At 44.2% G+C, this 27,472-nt stretch overlaps 1 protein-coding gene across 1 annotated transcript; it reads right to left on the reverse strand.

Moving 5' to 3' along the window:
- Nucleotides 1-1,814: 1,814 nt before the first annotated feature.
- Nucleotides 1,815-10,323, reverse strand: GUCA1B (guanylate cyclase activator 1B). Its single transcript, XM_010977343.1, has 4 exons — nucleotides 10,120-10,323; nucleotides 4,298-4,447; nucleotides 2,768-2,888; nucleotides 1,815-1,942 (listed from the first exon to the last, which is right to left on the reverse strand). Exons 1-4 carry the CDS (start codon nucleotides 10,321-10,323, stop codon nucleotides 1,815-1,817), a joined length of 603 nt encoding a protein of 200 aa, XP_010975645.1.
- Between the last annotated feature and the right edge of the window lie 17,149 nt (nucleotides 10,324-27,472).

A 27,472-nucleotide genomic window follows, 5' to 3' on the forward strand; every position in this document is an offset into this window, starting at 1 on the left:
TTTCAGAGATGCTCTTTCTTCTGAATTGTGAGACTTCACGTCAGCTGGGTGCGGGGGAAGTGCAGGGAGTAAATAAAAATACAGGGGTGGGAGGGAGCAAACAAGGGGAAAGGGGATGAAGCCTCAACTTGCAGAGAGCCCCTCGGGGGAGGAGAGGGTGCGGTTCGTTCACACCCATCTCGTCCATCCCATGGGCCACCCCAGACTGGGAAGTCAGCCAGGGCCTGAGCACAGACATGGAGGGAAGGTGGAAAAGGGACAGTCTGGAAAGAAAGGGGGTTGACATTTCTGCTGCTTCGCTTGGTGGCAGCCACTTGGGAGATCCTGGAGGTCAGAGCTGGGGGGTATTTGAACAGAAACAGGACATTTCCCCAACCGCGTTTACATACCACCTTCATGATTTGGGGGCATATCTGTGTTCAACTGGATTACTATGATTCTTTAACCAACTGCTTTTTACTTTACATTTATTTCTTTTGTTGGAGGAGGTAATTAGTTTTGTTTATTTGCTTACTTATTTAATGGAGGTACTGGGGACTGAATCTAGGACCTTATGCATGCCAGGATGCGCTCTACCACTGAGCTCTACTCTCTGCTACATTTATTTCTAAAGGAAGCTTTATATACATGGATATCATTCCCATGAAATTACAGGCTCAACAAGTTAGTTTTATTCTTCACATATTAACACAAACACATATCTATTCACATGAGTTCCTTTTCTGAGTTCTTCAGCACCCGCTGTAACCAGAGCGACTGCTTTTTAATCTAGTTTCTGTACTGGGATTGCAGATAAAGTTTGTATGACAAAAAGAATTCCACATCTAAAAAAATAATAATCTGAAAACAGCATGTCTAGTCCAACCGGCTCCCCGTGCAGATGAGATAACCGAGGTTAGGGAAGGGAAGTGGCCGTCTTGGGTCACCTAGCTGATGGAGGCAAAGCCTGGCCTAGAACCCAGGGTGGCAGGTGCCCAATTCTCCCCAGAGACAGAGGAAAGTTTTCTCCGTCCTTTAAGAAGACACATTTGGCTTGTGGGCCTGTGACTGAGAATTGTGGAGGGTCCATGCTGGGGGGTGGGGGGTTGGAGAGGTGAGTGTGAGGATGAGGGATGGAGAGGGGAAAGAAGGGTTGGGGGTGGTGGTGGCAGGTGTTGGTGGGGTGCAGCACCAGGGCGGGGCTAAAATAGCCCCTTTAAACACAACTGAACCCCCACTAAGGGCAGGAAGACCACAGCCTTTCTTGTTGCAAGTTTCCCTACTAACACCCCTGGGGAGGACAACTTGTAGAGGAAGAGACAAGAGCCCTCCCATGAACACTCAGGGTCCTGGGGGAATGTAATTATTATCCACCCCTCCCCCCAACTCCTACCTTTCCTTCAGAGTCTTCACCTGCCAGCCCCTCCCTTCTACTAATCAGTTTCGCACTGTGGGGCATTCTCATTGCTAATTTGGTCTATGGGACCCTCCCCATCTCTCAGTTTTCCCTGCTTTCAGCTAAGAGCCATGTAGGAATTTGTGGGAGCCCCACAATCACCTAGCCAAAGCGTAGCTTTCCCAGGAGCCACTGAGAGGACGGAGGAAACCAGTTCCCGTCTCCACCCTGGAAATCCTCCCAATGGACCAGACCCTATTGACTATTTTAGATCAATGGCCCCTCCCGTCCCCACTCAGCCCACCCCCTGCACAAGGGGTGCCAGGAAGTCCAAGCCAGGATGAGAGTGGGCCTAAGCTGGCCGAGCCAGGGAGCCTCCCTCTCCTCTGGAAACGTGATGAGCCTGGAGTCTTGGAGGGCTTCCAGGGCCCCAGACCCCTCAGAACATGGCGCTTTTCCGCCTCGGCTGAGAGATCCAGCTACCGGGATTCAGGTCCATCTGCAGCATCTTCATCACCCACTTGTCACGACGGGCACCTTCTATGAACTCATTCAGGGACAGCTGGCCTGAGCAAGGGGTAGGAGAGACGGTCATGGGAATGGGAGAAATGGGGGTGGGGGCGAGAGGCGAGGCCTTCTCTCCTGGGGCGCGCCCACACCTCTTACACAGACAGCCAGCAGTCTCAGGACCTAAGCTTGGGCCTTGTCAATTCTCCCATTCCCTGGGGATCTCCTGGAAACCAAGGGTTTCTTTTTTTTTTCCCCTTTATATATATTTTTATTGAAGTATAGTCAGCTTACAATGTTGTGTCAGTTTTTGGTGTACAGCATAACGCTTCAGTCATACATGGGACTTTCTTTGCAAATGAATTAAGTTTTACTTTTGCCCAAGGTGCCCTCAAAATGTTCTTGAGGGCTCTTCTGGGGTATTCCCAGCCAGCTTCCTCCCTGCACAGCCTGGGGCTGGGGCACTCAGCTATGGAGAGGAGAGCCCAAATAGCCTTAACAGTGGCTCTTACTTATGTACATGACCCCATTTATTCCCTTCAACCATTCTTATCCCCATTTTCCAGATGAGGAAACTGAGACCAGTCTGAGAGGGTAAATGGAGCATCCCAACCTTCCTAACTCCAAAGCTCCTCTTTTTTCCACTACGCTTGCCTGGCCTCCAACAGCAACTTCAATAGGAATGTTAATCACACTCACAAACCCCCTGTGTTAGTGACACCCTTTGTTATTTTTATGTAACCCTCTCCACACTCATCTCACTGTCAGGAGGTGAAGGGCCTTCCCTAACTAAGGTCACACAGATGTGAAATGGGGGTGCTCCACAGCAAGCAGCTCCCCCCCACCCCCGCCACCTCCCGCCAACATCCTCTCTGCCCCTGTTACCATCTCCGTTCTCATCCACCAGAAGGAAGATCCTGTCCACGACCTCCTCGGGCGTGAGCAGTTGCTCTTGCTGCTCGGCCTCTGTCTCCACCCTGCAGGCTTTCTTCAGCTTGTAGATGGACTGCGGGAGAGAACACGGCGGCATCCACGAGACCCTGCACGCTCCTCCCCCTCCCCCAGGACCCACGTCCCTCAGCACCTCCTCCCTAGTGCTCCCCCCACCCCCGCTGTGCATCTGAGGACCACAGGACCCTGATCCAAATCAAAAGTGACCTGTGCTAAGACTGCTCCCACTGGCCTAATTCCAACCGTGGTGTGCGCCTTCACAAGATGCCTCCATCCCTATGCCACTGCTGTTTCCACTGTAAGCGTCTTAGCCAACACTCAAAACCTCTAATGAGGGATGCGGACAGCACAGTGATGGTCTAAACCATCAAGATTCAGAGAGGAAAAGATAATTTAGTATACTTATGGATGTGTGTGTATGTGTGTGAAATAGGATGCCGGGAGATACAGGTGTTTGGATTGGAGGGAAAAGAACAGGATTCTCCTTTGCCCTGTTTCCTCTGGCAACGAGGCCACGTTTGAAAGTGAAATAGGGAGGAGACAGAAAAATGTGAGGATTATCCTTAGTCCTTGGCTGGGCGCTCTCTGAGGACAGACACATGCCTCTAGCCTTACCTCCCAGCACAGCGCCTGGCACAAAGCTGGCCCCACTAACAGTGCTGGGGAGCTTCAGGGGTTACAGGCAGCCCAGCACCTCCCGGTGGGTGAACTTGAACAAACCACACAACTCCCGTGGGCTGATTTCCTTATCTATAAAATGGACCGACAACCGCCACCTCGCAGTGCAGTTCTGGGGAACACCAGGTTCCTGCAGGTAGCCTGCAGGGTCTGAGCTGCAGGACTTCTTCCCCTGGCTCATTCTTGCTAGCAGTCCATCAGCTTTGTTAACTTTTGCAAAGAACCAACTGTTGTTTTCGTTGACTTTTCTTGTGCCTTTGTGTTCTGTTTCATTAACTTCTGCTCTTTATTAGTTCCTTTGTTTTTCTTTCTTTGGACTTAATTTACTCTTCTTTTTTCTAATTTCTTGAGATGACTTCTCAGATCATTGATTTTCAGCCTCCCTTATTTTCTAGTATATACACTTTAAGGCCACAGATGTTTCTGCAAGCCCAACTTGAGTTGCATTCCACGGGTTTTGTTATGATTGCATTATTATTCAGTTCATGATACTTTGTGTGTACGTATGTGTGTGTGTGATACTATTTTTTGATTTGTGGAGAATTAGGAAGTAGATTGCCCACTTTCCAAACAGATGGGGATTTTCTTGGTCTCTTTTTGTAACTGATCTCTAGCTTAGTTTCACTGGTTGGAAAGTGGCTGGAAAGCACACTCTGAATAATTCCAATGCCCCTTCCCACCCCCAGCCCCAGGGGAGGGGCCCCCACTTTAGTGGCCAGCACTCAGCACCCAGCACCCAGCAGTGCCCAGGCGCCTGCCCCGCTCCCCCTACCCCCAGACACTGACCTCAACGATGTCCAGCATCTCCAAGCGGTCGATGCAGCCGTTGCGGTCCTTGTCATAGATCTTGAAGGTCCACTTCAGCTTGTGCTCCAGGGTGCCCCTCAGCACAAGGTTCAGGGCTGCCACGTACTCCAGGAAGTCGATGGTGTTGTCCTGCATTGGCAGTGGGAGCTATGAGGCTCCCTCCCACCTGGAGCACAGGTGTGAGCCCTGTTCTAGGCCACCATCCCTACAAACTCAGGACTTCGCTTCTTCCTCTTGTTCCGTGTGCCTCTGCATCTGTGTTCGTACTGGTCTCCACGCTGGGATCCATTCCCAGACTCCATGATCACGCAGTCCTACCTGTCCTTCAAGGCTCAGCTCAAGGGTCCCCTCCTCCAGGTAAGCCTTCCTTCTTACACCACTTCAGCCCCGGTGATCTCTCTCCTTCTTCTGACATTCGCAGCACCTACCACTTACTCTATGGTTCACTGCTTCGTTAAGTATGTCCCATTCTCTAGCTACATCGTGTGCTCCAGGAGGAAGGAGAGGGCTTTGCATTGCTTTTGTTCCTCTTCCCTGCCTAGCTCAGTGCCACTTCAGCCCAGAGTCCGGGTCACTTATGAGATTTTTATGAATCAGTGAAGAAATGATTGACTTAAGTCTGAATTTGAGACTAACGTAATTTTGAAAGGAGATTAGAAAGCAGGACCTCATGCATTTCCAGGTGGGGAGCTCAGGTCTCCAGATCAAAAATTGGAATCATTAGCTCCCCCAGAAGTGTCTGTCATTCACATGACTTTGTAATCAGAAATGGCTTCACTGGCCCAGAGCACCTCTGTCCCACTGGCTCAGGCTACTTGGAAGCCTCAGTCCCAGATCAAGGGGTGTCTGGGTGTGCAAGGTGTGAACAACAGGAGAACGCGGCCGAAAACGAGGGAAACAGCAAAAGCCCAAGGAAAACCCAAGAAAATAAAAGAAGCCCACCACAACACCTGAGGAGTTTTAGTCAGCATCCTTCAGGTGATTCCTCTGGTCCCCAACACTCCCCACCATATATTTACCTAATTGAGGTCAGACTAGCTATAGTCTTAGTTCCTGGATTTTTATTTTAAAATTCCCCATGCCTTCAAAACTATTTAAACTTGTCCTTTTTTTTTTTCTTTTCTTTTTGAAGAATACTGCGCAGTCCCTCTTACTGAACATGGCTTTGAGATTTAACATTACACAATGAGCATCTTTGGGCACACATATTTTTTCTTACGTCTCTAGTGATTTCTGTAGGGTACCTTCTTAGCAGTTGCTGTTTGTTCCTTTTTTGCCCACTGGTCTTTAATGCACTGTTTTTGTAGGTACACAGCTCTGTAGGTTTTTAAAAATTGAAGTATAGTTGACATGGAATATTATATAAGCTCCAGGTGTACAATATTGTGATTCACAATTTTTAAAGGTTATACTCCATTTATAGTTATAAAATATTGGTGGTATTTCCTGGTTGTACAATATATCCTTATAGCTCATTTTATATGTAATAATTTGTACCTCTTAGCCTCTACCCCTGTATTGCCCCTCCCCTCTGGTTCTACAAAATTTTGTAGGTTTGAGTAACTATCAAAACAAAGAAACTCTCTTATGTTACCTCTTAAGAGTCACATCTTTCTCCCAACGATAACGCGTGGTGACCACTGATCTGTGCTCCATCGTGATAATATTTTCACTTTGGGAATGCTATGTAATCATACAGTAAGTCATTCCTTTTTTCACTCAGCACAGTGCCCTGAGGTGCATCCTAATTTGCACGTGTATCAACAGTTCCTTTCTTTTTATTGATGAATGGTGCTCAGTTGTTTGAATGGTCCCTAGTTTGCTTTCTGTTTGCTCATTGAAGGTTATTTGGCTTGTTTCTGGGTTTTTTTTCTGTCAGCTTTATTGAGATGTAATTGCAGAATAGCCTTTTAAAGGACATTGTGTAAGTTTAAGGTGTACAATGTGATAATTGGTTGTTCTTTAAAAGGCTATTTTTATTAGTAATTATTATTTATTAAGCTTACTAAAATAGAACTTATGTTTCTTTTTTAAGAAGAATTGAGTAGGAAGATGTATGCAGAATGGCTGGTAGGGATCATCTATTTTACATACATCATCTCCCTCAGGTCTGTTATCCCCATTTTATGGATGAGGAAACTGAGACTCAGGTTGAATAAGATGCCCAAGCAATTCCCACCCAGCAAATGGTAGAGTCTTTCAAGCTACATGCCTTCTCCAGTTCATCAGATGCGGAGAATTTTCTTTCCTGCAAGGTCTATTACTGCCTAAAAAATGAGCCTGGTGTCTAGCACCAAGGGGAGAAGAAATGAAAACAAAACCCCAAAACCACTGACAAATCCCTACTCTCCAGATCTCTAGATTCCCCCACATTCTCTGTCTAGAACCTTCTGTTTTCAACATCCTGGCTCAACATGAAACGGTTTCCACAATGACCCCTCGCCTTACACGAGGCACATTGTGGAGCAGCCCCTTCCTGACAAGTGATCTCACCTTCGAGTTTACTTCAAACCCCGCCCCGCCGGACCAGTTCTGGAAAGCTTCCAGCTGGGGCTAATCTCATCTGCTGCGCCTGGGCCCTTGTCAGCTTCAATTACTCATGGGGACCCAAGATGATGGAAATGCCTGTCTACTCAAGAGCTGAAGCAGAAGTGACAGGCGTGTGATCTGCTCTGTGGGATTACCTGCCTCGTTTCATCCTGGATTGGCTGCTTGTATGAACCAGCCCTGAACCCCCAACACTCATTACGTAAGGATCCCGAATGATATTTGAGCTTCACCCTCCTCTTTCTTTCATTTCGGTATATCACAGGCAAGCACCGCAGAGGAGCATTACTGCCCCACCTGGAGGGGGAACAGCAGCACAGACCAGGTGCTCCTACCTCCTTGCCTCCACCAAAACCCTGGTTCCCCCACCCCAGATTTTGTCGTGTGAGCTAGATCTATGAACTCTTTTGATTTGATTTCCCCCAGGAATCTCAGACCACTTGCCCACAACCGAGATCTGCTGATATAAAGACTGTGCCAAGGTGGGAAGTGGAGTTGGATGTGTTTGGAGACACAGACTAAGTGGGAAAAGAAAAGAAAGAAGGCTCAGCCCCTGACAGAGGAACTGAAAACACTGGGAGAGCTCTTCCTTACGGGAGGATGCCAGCTAACAAACAGAGAAGGGACAGCGGAATTAGAGAATTATGAGTGGATGCCAAACCCAGTAGATAAACATTTAATGAGTAACAGGATAGTTATTTAGTCTCAAAGTACCTCTCTCTGAGATGCTTATTAATCACAAAAGAAAAAGAGTCACTTTACAGAGGCAGGAACTGGCAGAGGCCACATAACCAAATGATTGAAGTGAGCCACTCCACTAATGGAACAAACCAGCATCATATGCCCCCAAGATGATGCACGAGGAGGACACAGCATCCCTTCTGGGGCATTTCTGCCAGAAGTGCAACCCGAATCTCATCACAAGGCAAGGCCAAAACCCAAATAATGGACTTGCAGTCTTCAGAAATGTCAGTCAAGTAAGATAAAGAAAAGCTGAGATTAAAAGTTTCAAATTAGGGGGAGGTATAGCTCAAATGGTAGAGTTTCTGCTTAGCATGAACAAGGTCCTGGGTTCAATCCCCAGTACCTCCACTAAAAATAAATAAACTTAATTATCTACCCCAAAAATAAAAAAAAAAAAAATTTTAATTTCAAATTAAAGGCTAAGGAAGAGACAGGACAAGTAAACGCAATATGTGATCAAACAAACCAAAAAGCTATAATGTATATCACCAGGATAATCAACCAAGCTTGAAAATGGATTGGCAATTATATGATAGAGTTTGTTAATGTTGAATTTCCTGGTTTTGATCACTTATTAGGTTAAGATAAAGACCTTAGTCTTAGAAAATACACACTAGAATACTTGGGGTAAAAGGGTGTCATGTCTATAATTTTTGCTAAAAATATAGGTGTATATTTTTAGGCATGATATACACACATATGTACGTATTAGATATTACATGTATGTACATATACACGTATAATACATTACACACAGAGACTAGTAAAGCAAGTGAGGCAAAATGTAATCAGTGGGAGAATTTGGACAGATTGTACATGGGAGTTACTTGTACTATTATCATTTTTCTGTAAATTTAAAATCATGTCAAAATTAAAAAGTTATTTTAAAAACAATTGATGAAAGAGAGGAGGGTATAGCTCAAGTTGTAGCGTGGATGCTTAGCATACACAAGGTCCTGGGTTCAATCCCCAGTACCTCCTCTGAAAAATAAATAAGTAAACCTAATTACCTGCCCCCTAAAAATAGATAAATAAATAACAATAAAGCAAAAAAATTTTTTAAACAATTGATGAATATTATATGCCGATTTATAAGAAGAGATGAGGTATAAGAGGTTCAGCTCTATTACTCCCAAGGGCTTAATAACTCCTTTTAGATCTTGAATTGTTATTATGTTGACTTTTAAATGAATATGGAGAAGATCGATATCATTATCTAGTGAGCCTTGCCATATACGGCCTGATTGTTTACTTTTCTTATGACATTCAACACTTCAAAAAAAATTTTTCTCTCTTAAAAAAGAAAAACAAAAAGACAACCAACAAATAGCCGTCTGTGCAGGAGCACTTTCCTGGGACTCAGGACCCTGAGTATATGATCTTGGACAAATCAGTTCACTCCCTTCTGCTCCAGTTTCCTTATCACTGCATTTGGAATGACAGCCTCTGCCTGTTCCCTCCCAGGGCTGCTGCGGACTCAGAGGAGCCCTTGGAGAGGAGCTTGGGGAAGTCTGAGGCTCACTCGGGGCCCCGAGAAGGCGTTTATCAGGGTTCATCTCCAAGGAGGTTTCTGTTGCAGGGAGGACGATGACCCCGCCCTCTCACCCCCCCGAAAGGCGCTGGGATGTGCGCTGGCTGGTACCAGGGACAGGGTCGGACCTGAAGCAGCATCCCAGTGACTCACTCTAGAAAGTGAAGCTCTCCCCGCACAAAGAACTGGGGTACTGACGCTTTCTCCAGATTAATTATCTAGGTCCAGTCCACGTCCCCCTCAACTGGGGGGACTGAAATAGGTATTTGAGGCAAACCTAATGGTTTAAAGGATTACAGAGGCGTTGGACTGGATGGCCTTAAATAATGAAGGGGTTTCCATTTTTAAATTCAATTCCCAGGGTCATATTTACAAAATATATTATTTTCTTAGCTCCTGGTGACATCCACGGACTTGAGGAAATCCCCTGGGTGGATAATTGCATGGAATCTTTCATGGCTTGAAGAGCAGAAAGGGACTTTTGCAATAACCCGTCTAACCTCCCAGTCCCGGCAGGAGCCTCGTCCACGCATTACTGGAGGGAAGAGCGGACCAGTCTCACTTCGAAGGACCCCGACAAGGGGGAGCTCATGAGCTGTGCCAAGATCCTGGGTCCATTTAGCAGCGCTCTGGAGTCCCTTCAGAATGACCGGGGCTCCGGAGGGTGTGAAAAACCAGGTTCTCTGGCTGCAGAGGCCTGGCCGTAAATACACGGAGAGAGGCCTGGACCGTGTGCCTTTCTGCAGAGTGCCTTCAGCTCTCAGAAAGAGGAAGAGGAGAGCGGAGAGGTGGAGAGGAGAGAAGACAAGAAGGGAGAATGATGGGAGAGAGGGAGACAGAAAAGGCGAGAGGGGATTGGAGAGGAAAGTAGAGCAGGGGAAGAACAGGCGGACTGGGGAACCGGAACTCCCACCGAGGATGCTCCTTTAGCTCAGGGATGAGACCTGAACCATCGGTCCTCCCCTTCAGGGCGCCTTACCCCATTCCTGTCGAAGGCTCTGAACATGCCCTCTACATACTGGGTGGCCTCCTCGTTGCCTGCGACCTTGAAGAAGCGCTTAAATTCATGCATGAAGAGCGTGCCGCTGGGGCACTCCTCCAGGAACTTCTTGTACCACTCCTGCAGCTCTGCCACGTCCACCACGCGGCTCTCCGCCTCCTCCCAGCTGAACTGCTGCCCCATCCTGGAGCCCAGAAGGTCAGGGAGCAAGGGTCTGTGCCTCCTCCCTGGCTTCTTCCTATCGATTCTTTAGGCTCTGGCCCTCTTCCTCCCTCGCCTCTGTTTAGCCAGCTTCTTTCTTCATCATCTCCTGGCCAACTGAACAGGATGGGCAGTGTAGGGAGCTGGTGGCAGTTGGGCAGGACCAGCCTAGCTAAGCGCCCTAAGATCATTAGAAGATTCCCCTGGAAGGTCCGACCTCCAGTCGGCTAAGCTCCCCCAGCCTCACCCCTCCCTTTCCTCTTGTCAACCACTCAACTAAGCTGATTCTGAAAATGGAAAGGGGAGGAAAACGGAGAAGCAGGCAGAGGGAGGGAGGAGTAGTGAAGACGAGTTAGGAAGGCAGGCTAAGACCCTCCCATCTCACACAGGCTCCCTGTCGCTTTCCTTGGGTACCATGCTGCTCCAGAATATATGATGTGAAGGGCTCTGGCTGAGCAGCTCTGTCCCCAAGCTAACTCCGTCCCCAGCACGATATCTGAAGCTCCGTCACAGATCATGTCCGTGAGTCTAGAAAGTTTTCCATTTCCCAATTTAAAGTACAAATGCTTCTCTCCTACACCCTTCACCCAAGATCTACCAAGTGAGCAGGGCTTTTCCCACTTTTTCTCCAGAGTGACCATGAGGAGGATCTGGGAGTGGGGCTTATATCTCTGATGGCTCTTAATTTTATATTAAAGATTTATGCAAAGTTGTTTTTGAATCAATTCTAAACTCATGTTTGTTTTAACGTAACATAAAAATGACCCCACTAAGAGATCAGAAAACCTGGAGCACTGATTTTTTGAGGAGATTTTAGGGTCAGTCCTTCCCTGGCGTCTCACTGCCTGCCTGCCATTGGACGTTCATGCCCAAATGGCTTTGTCCATTCCAGGCCCGAGCCCCCACCCTCGGCTCCCTGCCTCCATAGGTCCCTCATCTCTCAAAGTTCTTCTAACTTCCTTGCCATTCCTGAAGGAGGAAGCGCACTTCCTCTGTCATCTTTTCAAGTACTGATGGGTTTTTCTTTCAAATCAGACATTCCTTGGGGTCTGGAGAGGAGGGATGGCCTCCTCCTTGTTCAGTTGTTGCCTCCACCTTTTTCCCCTCAAAAATGCCTGTCGTTTTAGGGCCATGTCTGACTCCATCCCCCTTGTACTCATCCTTGGAGCCATCATTCACTGGTGACGTCACTGTTCGACTCAAAGCATCAGGTGGACATCAGGTCCATTCCACCCTTTGGCTGCAAAAGCCCTTGATCTCTCCAGTTCCAAAGAGCTTTGCTTCCACCCCACCTTGGACCCATTCACTGTGGCCCCTGGGCCAGCAGCTGTAACATCTGGGAGCTTGTTAGAAATGCAGGTTCTCAGGCCTCCCTCTCCTAGAAGGAAGAATTTAGGGGATGGGGCCACAACCTGTGGGGGTTTTAAAAAATTTTTTTTAACTTCTTTTTGTTTGTGTGTGTATGTGTGTGTGTATGGGGGTGGTGTAATTAGGTTTATTTATTTATTTTTTAATAGAGGTACTGGGGATTGAACCCAGGATCTCATGCATGCTAAGTATACCCTCTACCACTGAGCTATACCCTCCCCCTCCACAACCTGTGTTTTAACAAGCCCTCCAGGTGCTTCCAAGGCATCTGAAGTTTGAGAACCACTACTGTTGGCCTTGATACCATGAATTTTTCTACAGAGCGTCTGAAACTTTCAGACACCAACATCACCTCTCCGTCTACTCATTTGAACAGCTTCACTGCTTCAACTCACCAGCCCTACTAAGACTTCCAACCTGTTGATCTCTATGTTTTTAAACATCTGTCATAGCCTCACTTTCCTCATTATGCTTCACCACAGCCCAGAACTCTTGTCATTTCCTTGCCAAGACCTGGTCTTTTCTCCCCACTCTCCCTCTGACTATTCACTTGCCCAAACCTGAAGCTGGCTTTGGCCATCCGCCAATGATGCACTGACACCCCGTCAGCACCCACGAGGCTGAACACAGCTGGAGAAATTCAGAAAATATGCTGCAGGTAATACCAGACAGTCGTTCTGCAGGCTCTCCTTGGCTGACTTTACCTTGCTCCTGGAGGTGACTATTTCATGACGCTTTCTGCCCTCAGAACTTCCCCTTGCTCCCACGTTCAGCTGATGACCTTGTCACATACTTTATTTCACAGAGAAGTAGGTGCATCAGACAACCTCTTCATCCTCCACCGCAGACACACCTCCCTGCACCGGGCTCACACCCTCTGCCTCTTTTCCTGGTTTGACGGAGGCAGCGTCCCTCTCCCCACGCCCCACCTGACAGCCCCTCTGCTTGTTGTCTGGATGTCACCTCCCTTTGCCTGCTCAAGCCCTGCACGTCCACAGAAGCCCCTTTCTCTTCTGCAGCCTCCATTTATCCATCGCTAATAGATCAGCCCTGTCTGCAGACGGACTTACCTATCACCTTTATGAAAACAAAATAAAACAAAACCCACATTCGGGGTCCCGTCATGACTTTCCTGGACCTGCCCACTTTGCCTTCACAGGTCATAAGATAAATATGGATAATTAAATATTACAAAAGTAAATATTAATAATGCTATTTTATCACTCATTGGTATAAAGATGAATATAAATAACCCAGTCCAGTCTAGACTATGTTATATTAATTCTTTCTTCTGATTTTAAAAGAAATTAAAAACATTTAAAAGAAATTGAAGATACTGTGGGCCCAGGCCCTGAGCCTACTGGGTCCCTTGGCCCCGCCGAGAACTCCTGTCCTCCAGCTACTGTACTAACTTTGGCTCCCTTTACAACGAAACCCCTCGTGGAAGATGTTACTTTCTGAAAATGGCACAGCAATAGACCTGGTCTCACATGTTCATCTCATCAAGGGGAAGAGTCTGTTTCTCCCTCTCTTCAACTTGGATTGGACTTTGTGGTACCCAGTGAAGAGAATGGGCAGAAGTGACACCAGGTGACTTCCAAGGTGTGGTCATCAAAGGCGATGGGGTTTGCACCTGGCTCTCTTTCAGGACTTGTCCTTGGAACGCGGCCACCATGTTGTGGGGAAGCCCAGAGCACACGCAGGGATCCCGTCTGACAGCCAGCTTCAACCACCAGCCATGTGGGTGTAGGAGTGAGTGACCCTGCAGACGACCCCAGCCCCAGCCTTCCAGACAACCCAGCTGATACCAAATGGAGCAGACAGTGTCCCCACAGAGCCTGGACCAAACTGCTGCTCTGCATGCAAAGTGGATGTCATGAAGCCACTAAGTGCTGGGTGTCTCTTAAGGCAGCGATAGACAACTGAGCATGTTCTGCATCATCTTCCTTTCTTATTCTCTCCTCAACTTACTCCAGCTGGAAGCTCATCCTCATCACTCTGTGGAGAAGACTCTACAGTGGGGACCAATGACCTACTTTTCTTACTCAACCTGCCAGCAGATTCAGCACCACTCACCAGGTGAGTCCTTTCTTCAAACATTCTAGGTTTCAAGGACCTTCACGCATTGATCGGTCCTGCTACTGGGACCGCTCTTCCCCAGACCCTCACATGGCCCCCTCCTTCTGAACATCCTCCCCTCCCCAGAGAGAACTTTCCCAGCCTAGCCTCAGATAGCTACTCAAGTGACTCTGACATTACCTACTTTACTTGCTTCATAGTGCTTTACTGCTTCCGAAATGATCTTATTATTACCTTTCCCCCCTATTATGTCTTTCCCACTAGTCTAAGGTCCTTGAGGAGAGGGACTTTGCCGTACACACTGCAGAATTTCCAAAGCCTAGAACAGTGCTTGGCCCAGACAAGGAGCTCGAAGCCTTGTTAGGTGACTGAGCAAAGTGCTCGGCATAGTCAGTGCTGAACTCATGTGAGCTAGTACTTCTTAACTTCACAGGACAACTGCTCTTGACTCCTTTGAGAGTGCCTGGGTTAGCAGGGCTTTGCTGATGTGAAAAGATCCTGGGACTTTAGAGCTGGAAGAGGCCTCCGTGCTTTTCAACCTTGTACCCGTCTCATCACATCTGAAGACAACACCCGCCAGCAGCCGCTGTGGCTCTGTATGAGGGCGGTGTCATCCCCGTCCGGCTCTTCGCGTTTATTGCTATTGAAGCAACACTGAGGAGTGGTTAAAGGACAGCACCTGTGCTCAAGAGAGTGTATGAGTGAAGTTGAACTTGATTTAGCCTCTGGCCGAGGAATTGAAAATTCAATTGGCTTTTCATGTGGGTCAGTTGCCCATGACCTGCCCTTAAATACCGCTGAGCTGTTGAGGTATAAATATATCCTTTTAAAGAGGATTAGGATTCCGGAGAGAATGATAGCTTGACCTGAGTAACATAGTAAGGATTTAAGGAGTGTAACCGACCCTGCGGGGCCTTCCTAGGAGACACCCCTCCCCCTGTCCTCTGCTGCAGCTCCTCTCTGGAGCATCTAGATAACAGTATCTCATGCATATTTCCTGAGTTCTTCAGATGCTAAAACCACCACCAAATGGAATAAATTAACTCCTTGATAATCATGAGCACGTAGCTCCCAGACCTTCTGGTGCCTACGGATTGATCACCATTAACCAAACTGAAAATTGTGCACAGCTGATCGCACACCCTGGGACACCCTCCTCTCCTTTAAAAATGCTCAGCTGCAATCCTTCGGGGGAATCCTGGGTTTTTTGGGCAGGAGTCGTGTCTTCTTGTTTGGCCCAGCAATAAACATTTCTCTGCTCCCAACTCCAGCGTTTCGGTATATTTTTGGCCTCACTGTGCATCAGGCACAGGAACTTGCCTTGGGTAACGATTTTGAGGAGCCAGCCTAGGAGTCTGTGCCCATGGCAGCCCCTTCCCTGGGTCCCCAGCAGCTGCCGGAGGAGCTCACTCCAGGGACCTGGGAGGAAGTCCCCCTGACAGGCGCCGGCCGCCTGGGCATGAAGTTGTTCGGAGCCAAGAAAGGTCCAGAGCTGCGTCCACACTCGATGTCGCTTGCAGGTGAGTCGCTCCAGCTTGCTCACGCAGGCTGGGAATTTTCTCTACTCCATCCGGCTCATTCCCTTGTGGGAAATGAGCCACTCTGGGTCTGTTCTCTTGAGAGCTGGGCCCATCTGTTTGGAGGCCTCCCTCTGGGAGTGGAAGTGGAATTTTTAGATTTCACCTCCTCTGATTTTCTGTGTGACTGTAGCTTATTTGTTGTTTGTATTTTTGTGTGTATCTTTTTGGTGTGAGCCACGCTGGCTTGAGCAGGTTGGGAAAATTCTACCTGCTCCACCTGGGCTCCTTCCCTTCCCGGAAGTGAGTGGTTCTGGGCTCGCTGGGAGCCACTCTGGGCCCATTCGCTTTTGGGAGGCAAGCCACTCTGGAGGCCTCCGTCTGGGAGTGGAAGTGGAACTCTTGGGGCTACGCCTCACTTGATGTTTTGTTTGTGGGACCATGTTTGTTGTCTGCATGTGTGTCAGTGCCTGCACTGGTTGGTTAAGACACTGCTGGTGAGTAGCAGGGCTGGCGTGTGACGACACCAGGTTGTCCTTCCCTGTTGGCTGGCGGAGGATTGGTTGGGATTTTCCCTTTCTAGCCTTGGTCCTTCGTTCAGCTTCATCTCTGATGGGGCGCAGGTTGGGGTTCTTCCCTTTTGGACTGACGGGGCCTTGGCTGGGAATCCCCCTTTTTGGGGCTAAGGGACTGTGACTCTGAGACCGTTCTGAATTGTTATTTGGTTGATATTTGACCACATTGGCCGTGAATAACTAAGTATGGATGATCAGAGCGCTGTTCCATCTTAGAGTCCCTCTAGGGTGTATTTTGCAAAATGATAGATGAATGAAAATATTTTTTATTGTAACACTGTGGGCTCAGTACTCCCTGAGATCTGGAGAACAATGGCCCCTCATGGCTCTGCTGTGCTATCAAAGTGGGCCTTCTGCAGTTTGGCTTTTAACTTGAGAGAGAGAGAGAGAGTATGTGTGTGTGTGTGTGTGTGTGTGTGTGTGTCAGTACTTGAGTCCAGATCCTATTCTCTCTTCCTGCTTTTGCTGAAAGTGAAGCATATGAGTGAATGATACTTGTCTATTACTGTTATTTCTTTAAGTTGAAGTGGATATTTAGGAACTGGAAAAAAAAAAATTCCTGAAAATAGCCTAGATGGTTGGGTTTTCTGTAAAAGCAGGTTGGGTTTTCTGTAAAAGCCGGTTGGGTTTTCTGTAAAAGCTGTTAGAGGAGGAATTTGCATTCCTCTTCCTGTGCCTTTGAGATGCACATGATCTACCTGGGCGCTCAAGGGGGGAAAAGGGTTTTTTTTTTTAACTCAAGTGGAAAAACTGAGATCCCTGATTCTGTCTTTATAACTTGTAAGCACTACATAATTGACTTAAAAGTAAGTGCTTACAAATTAAATACTTCTAAATATAAAAGAAGGTAGAGCAAATTTCAGGTTCATGTGATCTAGGAAATATTTAATACTGAGTTGATTATTTGTTGTTAAAGGTAGTTTAAGCTTGTTGGCATCGACTGAAATAAATGCACAGCCTAAAAGTTGAGAGTTATGTTTTATTCGGGGGACATTGCTGAGGACTCGAACCCCTTCCAGCCCAGGATGACAGCCTCTCAGATGGCTCTGAGGGACTGCTCCGAAGAGGTAGGGGAGGAGCCAGGATATATAGGCGTTTTACAACAAAGACCAGGTAGTTGGAACATTAAAGATTACTGCTAAAGAAAACCAGACATCTCAAGTTAAAGAATTTAGCACTTTTCTATGTTTGGGAAGGTGCAAATGTCTGGTCTCATTGAAATCACTGCTTTGACAAGCACCCAACTATCTAGGGCCAGTGTCCTGTCCTTATTCTGAGTCCCTCAGAGGGCACCAGCGTGGGTGGCTGTGGAGGCTGCCTGCTTGTATGCACCTAAGCTCACTGTGGGGGTGGCAGCAGCGGCTACTGACTTGATGGCTTCAGCATCCTTTGTTTACTGATAAAGGCTTGCAGTATTTTTCATTCACATTGATATAATCAATACAGACATGTCTTTTATTGTACCTAGGTTTATTGAAAGTCAATAGGTTCATATTGCTTCCATTGCAGTTTGTCAGCAGAAAGAAAAAAATTAACTGGGTTTGATGAAATTTCTTATAAGTGAATGAAATGCAAATGAGAAAAGCTTTTGGGTGAACTCTTTAGAAATAGTTGTTTTAAGAATGTCTACTTAAAATTCTCTCCAGATAGTTGGCAACTTGAAATTTTAGAGTTATGCTAAATTAAATTAAATAATGGAAATTTATTGAATAGTTGAATAGCTAGGTCATTCCAAACAAAGATACTGAAACATCCACTAGAAATTAAAAATTTTTAAGAATTGAGGATTCTAATTTAAATATGTAATTAAATTACTAACAATAATGGGGGAGGCATTTTGGTATATAGTAGGAGAGTAGGATATATGTTTTTAGGAGAAAAAAGTATGAGAAATATAATTGCATTTTGTTAAGAAATAAGTGATGTGGTCCTAGAGCTGGTTGTTTCTAGATGGGAAAAGATAAGACAAACTAATATGGATACAGAAAGTTGTGAAAAGTTTGTAGAAGGGGAGCCCTAAGAAAGGAGTTTCATGCATGGTTGGGCTGAAATAAGATTAAACTGAATTAGGTAAATGGATTTTGTTATTAAAAGTAGGCTGGTGCAGGACTAGATCTGGTTCTTAGAGAACAGATTTACTTAGAATGCTTCTGATAACAGATTGTGTGAAACTTTTTAATAATTTTGACAAACTTCCTGTCAAATTCTAATTAAAGTTCTAACTTCAGCTAACTTTGGGATGCTTCAAAGGGCCTCTGAGACATCTCAGAGAAAAATATTTAACTAGGATTGGTCTGTATGTTGAATCACATGGGAAGCATTGTGAAGTAAGCCTTCTCGGATTATACAGTAGATGTTGTTAATATGGACATTCTAGAAATGATAAAAGGTTTCTGAAATTTAGATGTGTCTTGGTAAAATGCTATCAGTCATAATTCTCGTTGTTAATTTAATGCTGGATTAAGCTTCTTGTCAAAAACATTGTAATGAGACCTTGCCTATTTGGGTCTTTGTCATTAGTAGACAGTTAAGCTGATGCTTTGCAGAACTGCTTCACCTTTGAGAGGACTCATGAAAAAGACTTTTTAACAAGTACGGTTTTCTTTAGATAATGCTGAGCTAGGTAAGATATTCAAGAAGTCTAATAAACTGATTTCAGAAAACTGTTAGTAAAATGGAGTGATTGCATGGGATTGAGTGAACTGACGAATATGCTACAGTTTTTTTGGTTTTTCTGAAGTATTAATAGCTTTTAAACTGTTTTCTAATTGAAATATTTACCAAATATTTGTCTCCCTATCAATATTGCCCCCAATGTTTAGGATAGAAGGAGAGTTCTCTCATGGAGCTGTCACGGAGCATAACTACTCGTGGTGTGTAACACTGCTTGAAGTCTGTTGCGAAAAGCACATGTACAATGCTTGTGTGACAACTGGGTATAAGTGATAAAAAGTATGGCCTGAAAGGTGTTTCCCCATTAACATACCCCTGAGCCTGTTCAGGGTATCCAGTTAGTTGTCCCCCAACATGGCAGATAGAAAGGAGGCCTCAGACGTGATCTCAGCCGGGGGCAGGAGCTACCACCCGCACATCAAGGGACAGATATTTTGATCATCAGTGTTTTCTATTGAAAGATTTGAAATCAGAAGGGGAAATACTGATGGAAATATCTGCACGTACTGAGGTGTGGGAAGTCATTCTGGCCTGTGCATGGTTTGACTCAAACTTTACTGACCAAAGCGGCCTGCTGCGTGGCCTTTGGGACTTGCATTGTACGTCTTGTTTGGCCTTGAGGAGGGGGATGCATTTGAAAGTCTAAATGGAGTAGCTGTGGTCCAGACATCCAAGGTAAAACGAGGTGGCCATTGCGGACGTGATTTCAGACGTGTTCCTGGGTTGTTGAGAACTCGGATTTTCTGAGCTGTGTCAGACTCAGGACACCACTAGCCGTTCTCAAAGTGGTGTTGCTGGCAGATGGCAGCTGCAACCTTCTGACCTCAAGGTCTCCTCTTTTAGCTTAATTTTTACACAGTAAAATTACTTTAGATCAGGTGTTAGCAGAAAAAAGGAGACATGTAGTGGGCAATGGCTCTTGTTATACAAATGGTAATACCACATTGAAAGTTAAACCTACTCAGATAAAAGTAGATAGCTGGCTGCAAGTGTCCCCCACAGTGCCAGGTCCAGACTGGTGTTCAGCTTAGTCTCCTGAATTCCCCAGGGAGTGAGATCTAACGACAGAAGACTCGGATCCAGGACTTGGAACTCGGGAATATTTCCAACTCAGGGTCCTTTCCCAGATCGAGGTGGCCCACACGCCACGTTTCAGCAGGAAGCAGCCCGAGCTGTCATCGCCCGATTCCCTGAGAGACTGAGGGAGGGATGGAACGGGATTAGAGGGTGAAACCGAGTTCCTCTGCTGAGTTCATGGCTGACATCCCTGTCCAAATACTGTTCCCCTTCTTGTCCAATCAGTTCTCCTCAAGATTGAGGAGTATCAAAGAAAAGGGGGGAAATTGTAACCCAGCAGGACCCTGTGGGGTCTTCCCGGGACAGACCCCTCCCCGTACCCCCTGCTGTAGCTCCTCTCTGAAGTACCCAGATAATAATATCTTGTGCATATTTCCAATTCTTCAGATGCTAAAAAACCCACCACCAAATGGAAGGAATTAATCACTTGCTGATGATGAGCACATAGCCCCCGGACCTCCTGGTGCCTAAGGGTTGATCACCATCAACCAGTCAGAGAATTGTGCACAGCTGACCGCGTTCCCTGGGCCGCCCCTCCCTTCCCTGGCCTTAAAAATGCCCAGCTGAAACCCTTCGGGGAGTTCTCGGGGGTTTCAGGGCACGAGCCATTTGTTCTTGTGGCCCAGCAATCAACCTTTCTCTCCTCCAAACTCCGAGGTTCCAGCAACACCTTGATTGTGTGCTAGGCACTGGAACTTGCCTTTTTTTCACAGAAAGGCAGGGTTAGGACTTGAGCAGGGATTTTCACCTGGGATCTCAGGTGTTCAGCCATAAGCCTGGCTCCAGGGATAAAGAAACGCTTGAGAGCAACACACTGCTGTCCGTGGGGCCCTGCATCGGCCTGACCCGGAGCCCTGCTGCTAACCGGTTGCCTCCATGTCAGGGCTCCTGTGACCCAACAGGGCCCTCCTTGCTGGAGCCGCAACTCTGCTGTTACCGCCTGAGACAGTCAGGACCCATGTCAGCCTTGAGACCGCGGGGTCATGCCTCTTGCCTTTATTCATACACATTTATATCTTTTATTCCTTAGATTATTTCCTCCCCTGGTCAATCTCTTTACCTCTAAGCTTTAAGGGAAATGAGTAGTACACTGTGCTTACGTGCAAGGGGAGGTAAACCTGGATTTCAGGTTTGAATGGTCTACCTTTAACATGTGGGCATCTGAGTACATCCTAGCCTTTAAAAGTGAGGTTCTGAGGCTGAGCCCTTCATCACAACCTGAACTCAGACTGTTTCACATTTTTGGTCTCAGTTTCATTGTAAACTGAAAGGGTAATTGAGTGGACAAGTCATACTTGGTTTTCTCCCCTGTAAACGGCAGATAATGACAGTAATTACTTTATTGGGTTGTTATAAAGGTGCAAAAAGATAGCGTCTGTAAATGACTGTGTAAAATGCCCGGGATAATGTACTGGTTATTATAATAAGCATGCTATGTGTTTTCTCATCTAAATTAAACTTCACAGCCACTCTAAGGTAAGTATTAGCCTCACCTTGGAGATAACAAGGTCCTTTCCAGCTGGTTGTTAAACACTGCAGAACACAGACCCCTTGGAGTATCATCACATTTGTATTGCCTTCTGGAAAGAGCTGGTTTTTGTTAAATGTCTACTATCTGCCTGGTGCTGGGTGAGGTGTTCTATAGGTTTTCTAATCCTCCACCCTTCGTAGGTGTCATTTCCTGCACTGTGCTGATGGGTAACCTGAGGCTCGGGCAGGGTTAGTTTGCCTAAGTGCACAGCTGTTAGTGGGTTTGAGTTCTTATCTGACTCAAGCCTGTTTAACTCCAAAGTTCGTATTTTCTCTACTCAGCTACTCATGAATGTTGTAGTAAAAACTAATTTAATAATGTAAGAAAGGAGGAATGGTAGCTGACAAATAGAAATGTTCAGAAAATAGACTAATGGTTTAAAATAATTGCTTTATGTATTTACTGTGGCATCCCTAAGTGGCCATAGGACATATAAGTAACTTCTCTTTGAAAGCACTGAAACGAGTCACCGAACAATATTAACCCGTAAAGGTCAACCAATAATTTAAAACCAATCTTAACATTATTTTATGTAGTATGAAAAGAAAGGATACTTCAGATCAGAGGAAGTAACGATGAACTCAGAGCTACACCACAGTAAAAAAAAAAAAAAAAGAAAACCCATCTCCCTTCCTGCCTGCCTTCTGGTTCATCCTAACATCAGGTCCACTTTTCGTTCACTGTTTCTCATTCCCACTATGAACAAAAAGCAAGACTGGGGCATTAATTCTGATTTTCAGAATATGCATTTTACTCAGGAGACTCAATTTAAAAAAAGTTGCTCAGTCTATCAAAATAAAGAAATTACCTTGTTTATATCAAAGAGTAGGTTTCAAATATGCCAAATACTTCTGTCAAGGAAATCCACTAATTTTTGTGGTATGTGTAGTTTAATTGTGTATGTCTTAAAACAAGATTTTAATATATAATTTGAGTGCTAACCTAGTAATCTGGTTTATAGGCTACTTCAGTTTGAAAACAGCTGGAAGTGGACATACACATTTAAAGGAGCCGTCATAGAGAGCCGTCGAAGGCAGGTATGCACAAGTCATTCTAGTAGTGATTAATATTGTCTGTTAAATATAGATCCACATTTTTTTTTTAATTTATCTACAACATTTTTTGAAGTTTTAATGGAGGTCCTGGGATTGAACCCAGGACCTTATGCATGCTAAGCAAACGCTTTACCACTGAGCTATAACCCACCCCCCCATATTTATTTTTAAAGAATAATTTCTTTCAAAGTGAAAATGAGTCACAGTTGCTCCTCTGCTAGGTATAGTTACCATCATATTGCTCGTTTTATCGCTGGCTCTTACTCCTGAGGCTTATACCTGGGATAAGCATGCTTTAGGCACTTGTGAATGACACAGTCAACAACTGAACTGCGAACAGAACGAGGCCACAGGGCACAAGGCTGTAATTCTTTTCATATTAATGACGGTAATACAAGTCTGATACACAAGCGGTGTGCATTCACAGCACTGCTACCTGAGAGCAGGTCGGGAAAAAAGAACAGGGACTCCACTTTAAGAGGGGGAAATGGTGAAGTCATAACTACCCCATAGATGTGAAGGAAACCACAAAAGACATGGACCCAATTCTGCTGTAGAAAGAAAAGGCATCACTCCCTTGGGGTTGATACACCAACAGTTTCAGCCCATTGTAATCTTGCCTCTTTCAGAGCTTTAACTGCTATTTAATTTCATGGAAAAGTAGACATCTCCAAACAAAAAGAGTGCTATTCATCAAAAGAAAGAGGATTTATCAATAGGGAACTTAATTAGGAGAAATATTTGTGCCTTGCACAATTTTCAAAAGCCATTATTTCTATTCAGTTTTTGGTATTTACTGCAGTGCTGGGTGAAAAGTTAACAAAAGAAATGCTTGTTGAATAAGTGAATTACAGGATGAATGAAATGATACAGTAATTTCCTGAGTTCAAATTCCATTCTAGTGAGGCTTTGAGGCAGCACTGTAAGGGTTCGGGCTACAGAAGAGTTCAGTGCACGTCACAGAGGTGTTGGATCTGCTGCAAAGTAGATCCATTTTCAAAAATAAAATATTTATGTAAGGTGAAGTTGGGATGCATATGCCAGCCTGCACAAAGGCAACAGTCAAAAACTAACTGCTCAGTGTTAAATTTACCAAATTAACCAAAGGTTCTTTCTAGGTACCTCAAAAGAAAAGAATGTGTGAGGAAAATTTCACTCACTTTCAGATGAATGAAATGATACAAAATACAATTGGTAAAAACTAATAATTGAACAATAGCAGAATAACAAAATCGGAATTTGACTCTTCTGGTGCAGAGTGGTCAAAATAGTTGGCTCACATCTGTTTGAATCACAACTGAAACAATGACATGTATAAAAGAATTGATAAAGTGGTCCCTGCATGATTGTTCAGTTGTCTCGTAAAAGTTCCATTCCCTGCTTTCAACTGCTCAGGGCCTGATCCCAAGAGAGCAGTTAGGTGGACACGAGTGAAGCCGTTGATAAAACTGGGGTTGCACTGGGTCTGTGGATTGCTTTGGGCAGTACGGCCACTTTGACACTATTGATTCTTTTGATCCAAGAGCACAAGGTATCTTTCTAATTCTTTGTGTCATATTCAATTTCCTTCATCAATGTTTTACAGTTTTCAGAGTATAGGTAACCTCCTTGGTTAGGTTTATTTCTAGGTATTTTGTTGTTTACGATGCAATGGAATTGTTTATGCCAGTTATAAAATTATAGTTTTTGAAGTGCAAAAAAAAAAGTGAGTGAGGGGCTGCAAATGGCAAAATATCCTTCTTTTTTGTGGGTGAGTTGTATTCTGTTGCATATGTGCTACATCTTCTTTATCCATTCATCTACTGATGTGCATTTGGGATGCTTCCATGTCTTGGTGATTGTAAATAGTGCTGCTGTTAATAGCAGGGTGTATGTATCTTTTTGAATTAATGTTTTTGTTTTTCTCCGGTATATGCCCAGGAGTGGAACTGCTGGGCCATGTGATGGTTCTGTTTTTGGATTTTTGAGAAACCTCCATATTGTTTTCCATGGTGGCTGCAGCAATTTATATTCCCACCAACAGGGTACAAGGGTTCCCTTTTCTCCACGTCTTTGCCAACATTTGTTACTTGTGTTCTTTTTGATGATGGCCATTCTGACAGGTATGAGGTGGTGTCTCATCGTGGTTTTGATTTGCATTTCCCTCATAAGGGGGATGCTGAGCAGCTTTTCGTGTTCCTGTGGGCCATCTGCATTTCCTCTTTGGGAAAAATGTGTTCTGTTCTTCTGTCTGTACTTTAAATGGGTTATTGGTTTGCCTTTTAATTGAAGTACAGTTGACTTAAAATTGAGAAACCACCACACACCTGTTAGAATGGTGGCAACACTAAATGCTGATGAGGATGTGGAGCATCAGGAACTCTCATTCATTGCTGGTGGGAATGCAAAGTGTAGCTACTTCAGAAAACAGTTCTTAGTTTATTGACTTAAACATATCCTTACCATATAATACAGTAATCCCATTCCTAGGTACTTAACCAATAGAAATAAAAATATATGTGCACACATATGTATGTGAATGTTCACAGCAGTTTTGTTCAAGACAGCCCCAAACTGGAAACAACCCAACTGTCCATCAAAACGAGTGAATATATAAACAAATTGTGATATATGAATGCAAGGGAAAACTACTCAGCAATAAAAAGGAATGAAGTACTCATAAATGTACCATTATGGATGAATCCTAGAGCACCAGACTAATTGAAAAGAAACTGACCCAAAAAGCTATAGGTGATTTCAAAATGCAAATTACAGAACAGGAAACAGATTAGTGATTACCAGTGGCTGAGGATGGGAAGGGTGAGAACTGACTGCAGTGTATGAATAAACTTTCTGGGGTGATATCAATGTTCTAGATCTTGATTATTGTGGTAAGTATGCAATGTATGCATTGCCAAAACTCATCAAACTATGCTTAGAAGGAGTAGATTTTATTGCATAAAAATACCTCAATAAACCTGCCTTTTACAAAAGAAACTAGAGATACACGAACTAATCGTAATGTATTAAAAAAAAAAACCTGGATAATCTGGATCCTGATTTACATAAACAAACTGAATCTTACCTGGATTGCAATTTTTTTTAACATTTTTTTGAGTTATAGTCATTTTGCAATGTTGTGTCAAATTCCAGTGTAGAGCACAATTTTTCAATTATACATGAACATAGATATATTCATTGTCACATTTTTTTCGCTGTGAATTACCACAAGAGCTTGTATGTATTTCCCTGTGCTATACAGTACAATCTTGTTTATCTATTCTGCATATGCCTGTCAGCATCTACAAATTTTGAAATCCCAGTCTGTCCCTTCCCACTCCCCGCCCCCTTGGCAACCATAAGTTTGTATTCTGTGTCTGAGTCAGTTTCTGTTCTGCATTTATGCTCATTTAAAAAATTTTTTTAGATTCTACATATGGATTGCAATTTTTATAAACAAAAAATGACATTTGTAAGACAACTGGTCCTTTGTGACTGGTTTCTCTCAGCATGTTTTCAAGTTTCACCCACGTTGTAGTATGTATTGGTTCTTAGTTCATCTTTATTGCAAATAATTATATAATTATCCATTATCTGGACATACTACATTTAAAGTATCCTTCAATTGGTGGAAATTCCAGTTTCCAGTTTTGGGCTATTATGAATAATACTTCCATGAAGGGTCGTGTATGAGTTTTTCTGAGGACATAATGTTTTCATTTTCCTTGGATATGCATCTAGAAGTGGAATTGGTAGATCACATGGTAACTCCACGTTTAATCATTTGAAGAGCTATCAGACTGTTTCTGAAGTGGTCGTACCATTTGACATTTGCAGCAATGTATGAGGGTTCCAATGTGTTTCTACATCCTTAATATTACTTATTATTATCTTTTTGATTATAATTGTCTAATTGTGCATGGTATCTCATTTTCATTTTGAATTGCATTTTCTGATGGAGAATATGCATATTGGCCTTGTGGATATCTTTGAAGGAATGTCTATTCACACCCTTTGCCCATTTTAAAAAATGGTTTGGCTTTTTATTATTGAATTATAATAGTTCTTCATATATTCTAAATACAACTCCCTTATCAGATACATAATCTGCAAAAATTTTCTCCCATTCTGTGAATTGTCTTATCATTTTCTTGTGTCCTTAGGAGCACCAAACTTTTAAATTTTGATGTCAAATTTTTTTCTTTTGTTCCTTGTGCTTTTGGTATCATATCTAAACTATTGCCCAATCCAGTGATTTTTCCATATCATTCTATAAATTTTATAGTTTTAGCTCTTGTATTTAGGTCTTGTATCCACTTTGAGCTAATTTTTGAATATGGTCTGAGGTAGGGGTCCACCTTCGTTCTTTTTCATGTGGATACTTAATTGTCTAAGCATCATTTGTCGAAAAAAATTATTCTTTTCCCATAGAATTTCCTTGAAGTTATTGTCAGACATCATTGACCATAAATGTGCAGTTTCATTTTTGGACTCTTCTATTCCACTGATCTATTTTCCTATCCTTATGCCTACCCCACACGGTCTCAATTATTGCAGCTTTGTAGTAATTTTTGAGGTCAGGAACTGTGAGTCTTCCAACAAGTCATCTTTTTCAAGACTGTTTTGCCTATTCTGGTTCTCTTGAATTTCTTTTTTTTTATTATTTGGGGGGGTGGAGGGGGAGGTAATTAGGTTTATTTATTTATTTATTTAATGGTGGTACCAGGGATTGAACCCAGGACCTCATCCATGACAAGCATGCGCTCCACCGCTTGAGCTATACCCTCCCCTCTCTTGAATTTCTATGTGAAATTCCATATGAAATTACTGCACTTATGTATTTTTTTTTTATGGATTTCTTAGAGCTTTCTATATAGAATGTCATCTACAAATAGAGGTAGTTTGTTTCTCCCTTTCCAACATGTATGTCCTTTATTCCATTTTCTTGCCTAAATGCCTTAGGTATGGACATGGTGTTTGTATTTTTAAAATTTGAGTCATCATTTTTATATATACATTGAAATGTTTATAATGAAATGATATGTCTGGGATAGTTTCAGCATAATAAATGGAGAGAGGAGGTAGCAGAGTCAATGAAACAAGATTGGCCATGATTTGGTACTACTGAAGCTGGGTGATGGGTATATAGGGACTTAATAAGCATATAATAATCTCTATACTTTTATATATGTTTAAATTATACCAACCTCTATACCTTTATACTTCTATGTATGTTTTAATTTTTCCATAGTAAGTGTTTGAAATGTGAAAAAAATT

This window comes from Camelus dromedarius, chromosome 19 (assembly GCF_036321535.1).
Source record: "Camelus dromedarius isolate mCamDro1 chromosome 19, mCamDro1.pat, whole genome shotgun sequence".
Taxonomy (NCBI): Eukaryota; Metazoa; Chordata; class Mammalia; order Artiodactyla; family Camelidae; genus Camelus; species Camelus dromedarius.

Coding starts and splice junctions, on each gene's coding strand:
- GUCA1B (XM_010977343.1), bottom strand. CDS start 10,323: ATGGGGCAGCAGTTCAGCTGGGAGGAGGCGGAGAGCCGCGTGGTGGAC. Junction 4,448..10,119: donor GAGCCTTCGACAGGAATGGG/GTAAGGCGCCCT, acceptor CTGCCAATGCAG/GACAACACCATCGACTTCCT. Junction 2,889..4,297: donor AGATGCTGGACATCGTTGAG/GTCAGTGTCTGG, acceptor TCTCTCCCGCAG/TCCATCTACAAGCTGAAGAA.